This window comes from Polistes fuscatus, unplaced genomic scaffold (assembly GCF_010416935.1).
Source record: "Polistes fuscatus isolate 324 unplaced genomic scaffold, CU_Pfus_HIC Scaffold7, whole genome shotgun sequence".
Classification (NCBI taxonomy): domain Eukaryota; kingdom Metazoa; phylum Arthropoda; class Insecta; order Hymenoptera; family Vespidae; genus Polistes; species Polistes fuscatus.
This window is the reverse complement of record NW_025113151.1, coordinates 7,324,552-7,336,332: the sequence shown is the minus strand read 5'-3', so window position 1 is coordinate 7,336,332 and position 11,781 is coordinate 7,324,552. Positions and strand designations below refer to the sequence as shown.

At 26.7% G+C, this 11,781-nt stretch overlaps 3 protein-coding genes across 3 annotated transcripts; 2 read left to right on the top strand and 1 right to left on the bottom strand.

Annotated features, from left to right (window-relative positions):
- Positions 1-355: 355 nt before the first annotated feature.
- LOC122524335 (metallophosphoesterase domain-containing protein 1) lies at positions 356-1,884 on the bottom strand. The gene is made up of 5 exons (XM_043646513.1): positions 1,535-1,884; positions 1,320-1,464; positions 959-1,235; positions 614-840; positions 356-517 (listed from the first exon to the last, which is right to left on the bottom strand). Exons 1-5 carry the CDS (start codon positions 1,655-1,657, stop codon positions 393-395), a joined length of 897 nt encoding a protein of 298 aa, XP_043502448.1. The 5' UTR covers positions 1,658-1,884; the 3' UTR covers positions 356-392.
- Positions 1,885-1,925: 41 nt separating this feature from the next.
- On the top strand, positions 1,926-5,310 carry LOC122524213 (mini-chromosome maintenance complex-binding protein). Its single transcript, XM_043646354.1, has 8 exons — positions 1,926-2,231; positions 2,380-2,654; positions 3,050-3,409; positions 3,703-4,028; positions 4,094-4,273; positions 4,367-4,610; positions 4,691-4,855; positions 4,938-5,310. The coding sequence occupies exons 1-8, from the start codon at positions 2,228-2,230 to the stop codon at positions 5,130-5,132; spliced, it is 1,749 nt and encodes a 582-aa protein (XP_043502289.1). The 5' UTR covers positions 1,926-2,227; the 3' UTR covers positions 5,133-5,310.
- Positions 5,311-6,040: 730 nt separating this feature from the next.
- LOC122524074 lies at positions 6,041-10,620 on the top strand. Its single transcript, XM_043646143.1, has 2 exons — positions 6,041-6,372; positions 6,794-10,620. The coding sequence occupies exon 2, from the start codon at positions 6,802-6,804 to the stop codon at positions 10,210-10,212; it is 3,411 nt and encodes a 1,136-aa protein (XP_043502078.1). The 5' UTR covers positions 6,041-6,372; positions 6,794-6,801; the 3' UTR covers positions 10,213-10,620.
- Positions 10,621-11,781: the final 1,161 nt, after the last annotated feature.

Below are 11,781 nucleotides of genomic sequence, written 5' to 3'. Positions count from 1 at the left end.
AAATTGGTGAAAATGATAAATATATTAAACGATCGTTTCAATATTATTTGCTTTGCACTGTAATGCTATGTATAACAATATAATAACTGTAATTCTATTTATTCTCCATTATATATCGGTTGTCCTAATTTTTTGATTAAAAAAATGTAACGTGACATAATAATTTAATTAGAGTTTTAGATATGTATTATTATACGATAAAAAAATAGAAACAGTTTTAAACGCAAATTAATCCTTTTTTAAAACATAACATTAGAAATTTAAATAATTTATCGTGTAATGAGATATTAGATATATATCAATATAAAATAAAAAAAAATATTAAATTCTAAAACAAAACAATAATACAAATTGGTCACCTTTTATATTAAAGTATATTGATCGCTAATTTATTACTTCGTAAATCCAGGTGGTAATGTTATGTCAAATACTATCGGAGGATTACTTGGTAAATAATTAATATCACATGTGGATGCATTTACATAAATGATTTTTCCATCAGAAGAGATACCGTATCCTATAAGTAACATAAAAGTAATTTTCCTCTTTTATTATTACTCATAGATGTCTAACATATTATTATAAAGAATTAATTATACGATATTGAATTTACCTTCATGAATATGACCAAACACATGATATTTTGGTTTTACACGATTCTGTACCGTAGAAAGCAATTCTACACACCCTGCTCGTACCCCGCTGCAGCAGTAATCTCCATGACCTAAAGGTGGTGTATGCGTTACAAGTATGTCTGTATTGTCTGGTATCATATCCCATTTAGAGAGACATGGTTCTCCACGTGGCACATTAAAAGCCCATTTACAAAACTCTGGCTGCCTAAAGTTTTAAGGAAACGTTCCTCAAAAGAAAAAGACACTTAAGCCTGAAATAATTTGCTACAGATACGAGTATTAATTCTTTTTTTTCTCATGTATACGCCTGTAATATTACTTACCATGGCGTACCATATATTTTAATTCCATATATAGTGATTTCAGAATCTTCTAAATATATGCAATTAGTTAAATAATTTTTAGTATTGGTTGTTTGAATGGCTTCTACAAGAACATCTTTGGCCATTCCTAATGTAGGTATGCTGTCGATGATACTAGTCCCTGTATGTTTTTGACGGTTTCCAGAAGTTTGCATGTTAAAAGGATGTGTGAATGTCGGATCAAAACTAAGCTCATGATTTCCAGCTATAACTATTTTATACTTATGCGGTAAATTTCCTATAAAGTAAACAATGATATTAGTTTGATTATTAATCGAGGTTGAAATTAAACATATGTATCTCTGACATGGTGGATACTAACCGATCCATTTATTAAAGTCAATAACTTCTTGTAAACTACCACACTTCGTAAAATCTCCGGCATGAATAAAGATATCACCATTGGGTATATCAAATTTTATAAACTGTGTAAGTGAATGCGTATCACTCATACAAACTACACGCAGCTGGTAGAAAAAGTTTTGACATTATATGATATTATAAATTAAAAAGAAATATAATATATTATAAATATACCTTATCATTTGGTGCATCAATCGTAGGAGTTCTAACATTTATTGTAAATATTGGTTGATCCTTTGATATCTCCTTCCAAGCTTCATCAGGATCATGTGATAATGAATGTACTCCTATTTTCATACTGAATTACTATGTATTATAAATGCTAAACGTTTCTTTCCTAATATCGTTTGTTTGAAGATTAATAAAATATTAACATATTTTTCTGTTTATTTTACGTTCGAATAAGCACAATGCCGCTGGTTTAATACTATAACGACTTTAACTGTCATTATAAATGAAAGAATGAAAAAAATGACGTTTGAAAGATTTTAAGTAAATTATATATGTATATTAGTCTTCAGTTTTAAAATGATATATAATCCAAATATAAAATTTAAATAATATACGTACGTAATTTATATATATATATATACGTACATATATATATATATATTATTATTATTTTTTAATAAAACACACTCGCATAATATCGATTAAGGAAATCAAACCGTCAAACGAGAGAATCAACCAATCACATCGAAGTAACACAGGTGACGCCACTTATCAGCTTATGTCGGTAATGTAAAACAGGCTATGTCGAAAAGTTTGTATCAGTGTGTTTACAAGTTATAAATAATTATATTTTGAATGCATTTTTAAACTTACTTTATACACTAATATCGAATTAAGATTATTAGCTATAAAATAATGTGTAAGTTTTTTCTTTTTCTTTTTTTATCTCATTTCAAAAATATCTTTTCATTGTTTAATAATAACTGTGATCAATCACAAATGTTAATCTATCATTCATAATTCTTTAAATATATAAATTAATATATATTTTTTGATGTTATTTCTAGCTGTCAATATTAATGATTGGACACCCGAGTATTTTGTTAACAATCAAACATCTTGTAAACTCATATTATCAAATTACAATGTGTTAAAAGAAATTCCTTTGTTGAACAATGCACCCTTACATTGTTTTAAGGATAAACAACTTGTTAGGTTTCGTGGCATGATACAAGATATGTATAATCCTGAATACTATTTTCAAAAATATGAGGTCAAAAATACGCAGAGTGGATATTGCGATGTTAGATTTGGAATGTATATGGATTCAGTTTTATCATCGGTAATAATCAATATATATATATATCTATTTATTTATTTTCATATATGAGGTCTTACATCATTTTTAAATCTACTTTTATATCTAAGTCGATCATTTAGACTATGGATATGATGTAAGACCGAGAGAAAAGAAATGGTCGTTACAGGTGTGAGATGCTTAAAGATTAGTTAATCTCATGTATAGTACGACCTACAATTATTTTTTATTTAATTCTTTATACTATGATTTAATGCGCAAAGCTACATAGCATATTCATAAGTAAGACTCATGTTTTTCTTACTTAGGCCATAAATTGTGTCATGAATCTTACATGTTGTTATAATAAAATTCATTTGCACATCATTTTACTTTTTAAATATAAAATATTTCATAGTGGATCACTAATTTTTTCTTAGCCAAATGAAGAAATAATTTTTAACTCGGAAAAGAATATCAGTTCTGAAAGGCAAACATGCGTTGTTATTTCTACACCGGGTTTAAATGATTGGGCAAAAGAAGAAAATACTAATACCAATAATTTAAATAGAAATGTAATCAACTATTATAATATGAATAAAAGAAGTTTGGAGAATAATGAAGTCGAAGAAATGGATTGTTCTGAACCAATTAGGAAAAAAGAAAAATTATTGACAGACGAAACTAATGAAACGTATAACAACGCTAAAAATAACAAGGATAATAATGGTATTTTATCCAAGGAACATATTTTAAATTTTCCTGTACCAATTGACGATGGTAAAGCTTGTATCGTGAAGGTTAATTAATTATTTTGAATATTCCTGTTATTTTTAACTTTTCGACTGCAGAACTCTCAGAAATAAAATGTGACAATAGTGCTTCATTTATTATAGACAAACATTTCGCATTAGGTGTTATAGGTGTTGTTTGCACAGAGACAGCAATTTTTTTCATGCACTTATAGTTGCTGTTCGCAGTTAAAGAGTTAAAAGAAAATAATATATTACAATTCTGTTTACAAATTATGATATATGTTATTTGAAATAATTATTGTATTTATTGTTATTTATATTCTATTTTATATTTTTAGATCTACGATGAAACAACACATTTAAAATTAAATCAAGTTGTAGATATAATTGGATTTATATCGCTTGATCCAACATTAAGTATTATTAATAATTCAGAAGAAATGGATGATGTTGAAATGAACACTCACAATCCTCCAGTTTCTCTTGTACCAAGACTCCACGTGGTAAAAATAACTGTGTTGACAAAACATGAAGTAGAAAATGCACCATTAATTATATCAAGAGCGCAGGCAATTAGAGAAGATCTGCATTTAATTTTAAGTCAGCTGTTATTTGGTGATCAATTGGCTGCTGATTATCTCATTTGCCATTTATTATCTTCTATGTATGTGTAATGTTAATATTAAATGTTCACAATCGTATACAGATTTTACATTATCTTCTTTATAGATATATGAGGAAGAATTACTTTTGTCTTGGTACTTATCCCTTAAACATTACTAATTTTTCTATTGCCAAGTTTAAAGACTTTCCTAAAAATCTTTACAACTTTTTAAAATTATTTATAAGAAAAAGTCACTTGTTGGAAGTTACATTAGAAAGTTTAAACGATATGACTTTAATACCAAAGTAAGTTATCTTGAAAATACCAATAAATCCAATAAATTTAAAACATATCCAATCATTATATTAGTTAAAATATAACTTTTTCTTATATTTTAGGAAAGATTATGAGTGCAACAGATTAACAAGTGGTATACTTCAATTAAGTGCTCATACTCATCTTGTTATTGATGAAACAGGATTAACTAGCGGTCAAGTTTCGCAAGCTGGAAAGCAGAACTACGATGCTATTACGAATTTAGTTACGTTTCAGAAAGTGCCATATGATTTTAAATATTATACAATGGAGTATGATACAGATATACCTGTATTAATTTTGTCAGAAGCAAAATCTTTTATATCCGTGAGTAACATTTTTTATCACTAAATCAAAATAGCTTCTAGTAAAGTAAAGTTAGGATTATAATTAATTTTATTTTACAGTGTCCAACTCAGGTTGTATTAAAAGAAGAATCGGAAAATCTATACTTGCAAGTAATTGAATCTACAAAACAATACTTGAAGGATCAAAATCGATTGAATAATATTCGCCATTACCTTGAGGTTCTAAGGCATACCGAATTTGAATTCAATGAGGATGTTACAAATGTAAGTAATTACTAAATTGATAATAGTTTTAAAGTATTATGATTACAAATAAAATGTTAATAACTCATTTTATATCGTGCAGGTTATTCAAGAAGACTTCGTACAAATGCGGCAAACGAATAGAAATATAACTGGAGAAAATTTACATTCTTTGATAGTTTTAACAAGACTGATGTCTTTGTCTTATGGACAAAATAAACTTACTGTAGAGTGTTGGAAGAGAACAGTTGCGATGGAATTAGAAAGAATTAACAGATTGCCACAACGTAATAAATAAATGATAATATATATATATTACATAATACAACGTAAGCTGAAGGAGGCCACCTAACTATTTTCTGTTTTTAATGGTATCAAAAATGTTAATGGTATAATTCGATTTGTTTCAAAAGAAGTATATCATGAACAAAAATGTTGTTATTAAGTCATTTTTTATAAATGTTTTCAAGATCGTCGCTATTTTTTATCCAGTAAACCTGAATTTTTTTATATTGCTCTTTGTAGTAAGTAAAAAAATAAATTTAAATATATCTACTTTAATCAAAGAATACAGAAGTACATAGAAGCTCACAAATCTCCTTTTTTATCTACCTAGTTTCATTTTTGTTACTATCAGGACCACCAGTAAACGATAGTGGGTACTTAACACTTGTATTATTAAATTTTAAAGCTTAAATAACGTTCGGTAAATATTACAGTAATTTCTCTTTTCTTGTTTTGTCTTTAAAATTTTGTATTGCGCTTGTATTTTATTAAATTTGCAATGTTTCTTTTCTATAAGTTTTTCGTAATAATTATTAGATATTATGTTTTTTAGTAACTTGATATTTGTACTTTTCCCTTTTTTTTTTGTATATACTTTATGTAAATGTAAAATCACGCGTTTAAATTTAATTTCATTGCAACGGTAAATAGAGATTTGATCAAAATAAATAGAAAATTCAATTGAAAAGTGCATCTGCGAATTGGACGATTTATATGTCAGGCTATTGTATCACTTGATTATATGATTAATATAGTTTTCTTTTTGTTACAGGTGATCATCGTTGGATTTAACATTAGACCTTTTAGATTTTCTTCTATTTGATTGCCTTGAATAGGGTGACCTTTTAAAATATATGTTTAAATGCATTTCTGAAGGCACACACATGTATATACATTAAAAATTAAATATAATTTTTTCAATTTTTTTTACAATGTAACTATATAATATATATATTATCATATCTATCAGAAAATAATGTGTTCTTTGATAGTATTGAATCGTCATCGTGTTAAGTACCCACTATTGCCCACTGGTGGTCCCGGTCATAATAAAAGTGAAACTGGGTAGATAAAAAAGGGAACTGGTGTGCTTGTATGTACTTATGTATTCTTTGCAACGACTTTACAAAAATGTTTCAAAAATAACATTTTTTATACTTTTTTTTCAATCTGTTCAAAATATGTCATAAAAATTTTTAATATCATTAAAAAGAAAGGAAATCTTTAAGTGATCTTCAACTAAAACATTCTGCGTACGTATTTATATATTATAAGTCAGATTAAAATTTGTAGGTTATTATAATAGACTTTTGATATACAGCATGATTGTGTTGTTAATTCTATATGCATATCTGTATATGCCTTGATAAGTATTTGTTTTGTTAAATTTTTATATTTTGTTTATTTTTATTTTTATTTTTTTCTCAATAAATAAAATCATCGCATTGTAACTTAGAATAGTATATTCATATTAAAGGAGCTAAAGGATCATTTATAGAAATGTAAGATATTTTTATAACTCTTAATGTAATGTGAGCGTTCATAATTTTTTAAAAAGCTTGAAATATGTTCACGACCATGATAGAAATTTCATTATTAGTTCATTCTTTTAAGTAAATTATTATGGTACCTTATGGAAATATAATAATTGTGATAGCAGAAAATAAAAAATAGGTACTATTATGGATATCGAAGATAGAGATAATATAAAAGTAAAAAGATTACGAAAGGATAATGATGAAGCAAAAAGTAAATTTGCTCAAAGTATAGCAACTAAGTATCATCTTCAAGAATTTAAAAGTTTTTTGTATACATTAGAAGGAAGCCATATGTTTAATGTTCTGTATAAAAATCAAGTTCATCGTAATATGTCTAGTATTTTATGTGGAGCAGGAGTTAAAGCTGAAAAAGCTTTTAAAGATCTTTATAATCTTTGGTTTGATAATGAAGGAAATCCAACAATATATTTACAAAATTTAGAGAAACATGGGGCAAAACTACGTAATATGTCTAGTATATTAAATGGAACAGGCACTAAGGCTGAACAAGCTTTTGAGGATCTTTATGATCTTTGGTTTGATAATAAAGGAAATCCAACAAAATATTTAAAAACACTGGAAGAAAACGGAGTAAATTTATGTAATATATCCAGTATTTTACATGGAACAGGAACAAAAGCTAAACAAGCTTTTGAGGATCTTTATAATATTTGGTTTGATAATGAAGGAAATCCAACAAAATATCTACAAACTCTAGAGAAAAATGGAGTAAATATATCTAATATATCTGGTATTTTAAGTAAAGCAAATGCTAAAGCTAAACAAGCTTTTATGGATCTTTATAATCTTTGGTTTGACAATGAAGGAAATCCAACAAAATATTTAAAAACTTTAGAAGAAAACGGAGTAAATCTATCTCATATATCTAGTATATTACATGGAACAGGATCTAAAGCCAAACAAGCTTTTGAAGATCTTTATAATCTTTGGTTTGATATTGAAGGAAATCCAACAAAATATTTACAGAATTTAGAAAAAAATGGGGTAAAACTACCTAATATGTCTAGTATTTTACATGGGACAGGAACTAAAGCTAAACAAGCTTTTGAGGATCTTTACAATCTTTGGTTTGATAATGAAGGAAATCCAACAAAATATTTAAAAACTTTAGAAAAGAATGGTATTAATTTATCTAATATATCTAGTATTTTAAGTGGGACAGGGGCGAAAGCCCAACAAGCTTTTGAAGATCTTTATAATCTTTGGTTTGATAATGAAGGAAATCCAACAAAATATTTACAAGCTCTAGAAAAGAATGGTGTAAATTTATCGAATTTATCTGGTTTTTTATACGGAGTAGGAACTAAAGCTAAACAAACTTTTGAGGATCTATACAATCTTTGGTTTGACAATGAAGGAAATCCAACAAAATATTTAAAAACTCTAGAAGAAAATGGAGTAAATTTAGCTAATGTATCTGGTATTTTATATGGAGCAGGAGTTAAAGCCGAAAAAGTTTTTAAAGACCTATATAATCTTTGGTTTGATAAAAATGGGAATCCAACACAATATTTACAAGCTCTAGAAGAAAACGGAGTAAATTTATCTAATATATCTGGTATTTTATATGGTGCAAGAGGTAGTGCTAAAAAATCTTTTAAGGATTTATATGATCTTTGGTTTGATAATGAAGGAAACCCAACAAAATATTTAAAAACTCTAGAAAAAAATGGGGTAAAACTACCTAATATGTCTAGTATTTTACATGGGACAGGATCTAAAGCTAAACAAGCTTTTGAGGATCTTTACAATCTTTGGTTTGATAATGAAGGAAATCCAACAAAATATTTAAAATCTTTAGAAAAAAATGGTATTAATCTATCTAATATATCTAGTATTTTAAGTGGAACGGGAGTGAAATCCAAACAAGCTTTTGAGGATCTTTATAATCTCTGGTTTGACAATGAAGGAAATCCAACAAAATATTTACAGACTCTAGAAAAAAATGGTGTAAATTTATCGAATTTATCTGGTATTTTAAGCAAATCAAAAGCTAAAGCTAAGCAATCTTTTAAGGATTTGTATAATCTTTGGTTTGATAATGAAGGAAATCCAACAAAATATTTACAGACTTTAGAAGAGAATGGAGTATACATTTCTAATATATCTGGCATTTTAAATGGAGCAGGGCCTAAAGCTAAACAAGCTTTTGAGGATCTTTATAATCTTTGGTTTGACAATGAAGGAAATCCTACAAAGTGTCTACAAACTTTAGAAGAAAACGGAGTAGATCTAGCTAATGTATCTAGCATCTTAAGTGGAACGGGAATTAAAGCAACACAAGCTTTTGAAGATCTTTATAATCTTTGGTTTGACAATAAAGGAAATCCAACAAAATATTTGAAAACTCTGGAAGAAAACGGAGTAAATTTATCTAATATATCTAGTATTTTACATGGAACAGGAACAAAAGCCAAACAAGATTTTGTGGATCTTTATAATCTTTTATTTGACAATGAAGGAAATCCAACAAAGTATCTACGAACGTTAGAAAAAAGTGGTATAACTATATCTAATATATCTAGTATTTTACATGGGACAGGAGGTAAAACTAAACAAACTTTTGAGGATCTTTATAATCTATTGTTTGATAATGAAGGGAATCCAACAAAATATATAGAGGATTTTACTAATGTGGGTTTTAAGATAAGTAATGTATCCGGTAGTTTAAGTGGAGCAGGAATAAAAGCTTATTCTGCTTTAAAAGATTTTCATAAAGTTTGCTTCCATAAGAATGGAAACAAAACAAAATATTTAGAAGATTTCATTAATGCAGGTTTTAAAATGCGTCATTTATCTTGCACACTTTGTGCATCAGGAACTAACTCTGCATTTATTTTAAAAAAATTTCATAATATTTGTTTTGATAATGCAGGAAATCCAACAAAATATTTAAGTGATTTTTTTAAGCCAGAAGTAAATTTTAGACCGCGTGATTTCTGCGGTATCCTGAGTCAAGGAGCAGATAATTTAGTAGAATTTCATGATGTTTGTTTTGATAATGAAGGAAATCCAACAAAATATTTAAGTGATTTCATTAATATAAGATTTACACCAAATCTTTTATCTAGAGTGTTACATGGAGCAGGATCTAATGTATGTTTTGCTTTAATAGATTTTCATAAAGTTTGTTTTAATGAAGACGGAAGCATATCAGAATGTTTAAATGATTTTATTGAAGCAAATTTTACGCTTTATAATCTAAGCAAAATATTGTCTCTGTCAGGAACTAACGCTGCTTCTATACTAAGTAATTTTCATAAACTATGTTTCCATGAAAGAAAAGAGTATTTAAGTCATTTCTTAGCTGAAAAAGAACTTTTTGATCTAAATAAGTTATCTAATAAATTATTAATTGGAGCAGGAACCAAGACTTGTTCCACTTTCAAAAAATTACATGATATTTGTTTTGATAATAAAGGAAATCTAACAGAATATTTAAATACTCTTATCACAGAATATGAAATCAAAAAGATATTAGATTTATTATATAAGGAAACTAGAAACACTTCTATTTTTTTAAATTCTCAATAGCGAGATATTGGTTGAGTAATTTGTCAAGAAGTTAAAAGAATGGTTTTAGAATCTATTGATTATAATATTCAATTAATGATGGAAACAGAGTTGAAAATTGATGGAATTCTTGATACAGTAAGTGTTCAAAGGAAGCGACATGTGATAACAATCAATATTTAAATATTTTGCTCATGAAAGAAACTAGTGACGATCATGCTGTTTTCTTTTTTAAAAAGCATGATATTGTAAAATCAGAATTTATTTACAGTCTAGAAGAAATAAGAAAGAATCTTATAAATTCAGAAATTAAATCTGTAAATATTATTTATTTCGACTTGCAATAATTTGATACTGGAACATGTGCAAATATATCGTTAATTCTCTAATTAAGAGTATTTTAGATAAAATATATATTTTTATACGAAAGTTATCCGTTTATTCATAATTTTATTTACACAAATAACATTTTTATACAATTCTATTCATTAACATGAGACACTTATAGTTATCATTAATTTCTTTTCTTTTAACGGCTAAGTTCCACTTTTCAAATATTGAATTCAGAGATCCAATTACGAAGGAAAAATGGAATTAACTCGTAAATATCGTTTGTTCATTCGTTTATTATAGTATTCTTTTAGAATGTTTCCGAACGAAAACATTTAAAGAATTTCCCTTGTTTTTTTTTTATGAATGCTTTAATGAGGACTGACGGTGAAATTATATATATATATGAATTCTTTTTTGATATGGTCCTAGAGTCCTTTGTACAAAGTCATTTATTATAGATGGACGGAATATTTAGGCGTAGAGTACGTTGATAAGAAGAAAATCACTAATTGATATATAAATTTAATAAATTAATCGGTGATTATAAAAATGATCTAATTATATGTCATTTGAGATATTAAAAGATATATTTTGTTAAACGTTATTTAAGATTTATCCGTATAATCAAGTAGTATAAACGACATTTAATAATAAAAGATAATAATAATCCATCAAAAAACATTGTTCTTGCTATAAAGAAAATGTAAACGTTAGATCGTTTTCATAATCACTAGCTTATTTGAGTATCCTTTTTTGAAAATTTTTTAGAGAAGAGAATTGGGAAGCTTTCGAAAATAAAAGAACATCAATATTCTAATTATTTCATATAATAAATATATATAGATATAGATATAGATATAGTATTCTATTTGATAGAAGTGTGATGATAGAGAAAAGGACAGTAAGTATTTATGTTTGATATAAGAATAATTGTCGCAATTTCCGTTGACGAAAGAAAGAAAAAAACAACTATAATTTTATTGTTTCTATCATTTTTCACGTTATTTTGTGCTCAATATTTCATTTATTTCTCACATTAAAATGGATAAGGCATGATCTATAACTTGATCCACTTTTGCTGACATAAGAGTATCGATCCACGAATTTTAAGTACGTATTGCGGCTAATATTTAATAGCCAAGATACTATTGATAAAATCAATATTTTATAGAAGCTCTCGACATATATATAATTTATTTATTTATTTATTTATATATATAGAATAAAAATATAAGAAGAGAGATATGCTTACCATTT

Coding starts and splice junctions, on each gene's coding strand:
- LOC122524335 (XM_043646513.1), bottom strand. CDS start 1,657: ATGAAAATAGGAGTACATTCATTATCACATGATCCTGATGAAGCTTGG. Junction 1,465..1,534: donor TTGATGCACCAAATGATAAG/GTATATTTATAA, acceptor TTTTTCTACCAG/CTGCGTGTAGTTTGTATGAG. Junction 518..613: donor GTTTGGTCATATTCATGAAG/GTAAATTCAATA, acceptor TGTTACTTATAG/GATACGGTATCTCTTCTGAT.
- LOC122524213 (XM_043646354.1), top strand. Junction 4,611..4,690: donor AAGCAAAATCTTTTATATCC/GTGAGTAACATT, acceptor TTTATTTTACAG/TGTCCAACTCAGGTTGTATT. Junction 4,856..4,937: donor TCAATGAGGATGTTACAAAT/GTAAGTAATTAC, acceptor TATATCGTGCAG/GTTATTCAAGAAGACTTCGT.
- LOC122524074 (XM_043646143.1), top strand. CDS start 6,802: ATGGATATCGAAGATAGAGATAATATAAAAGTAAAAAGATTACGAAAG.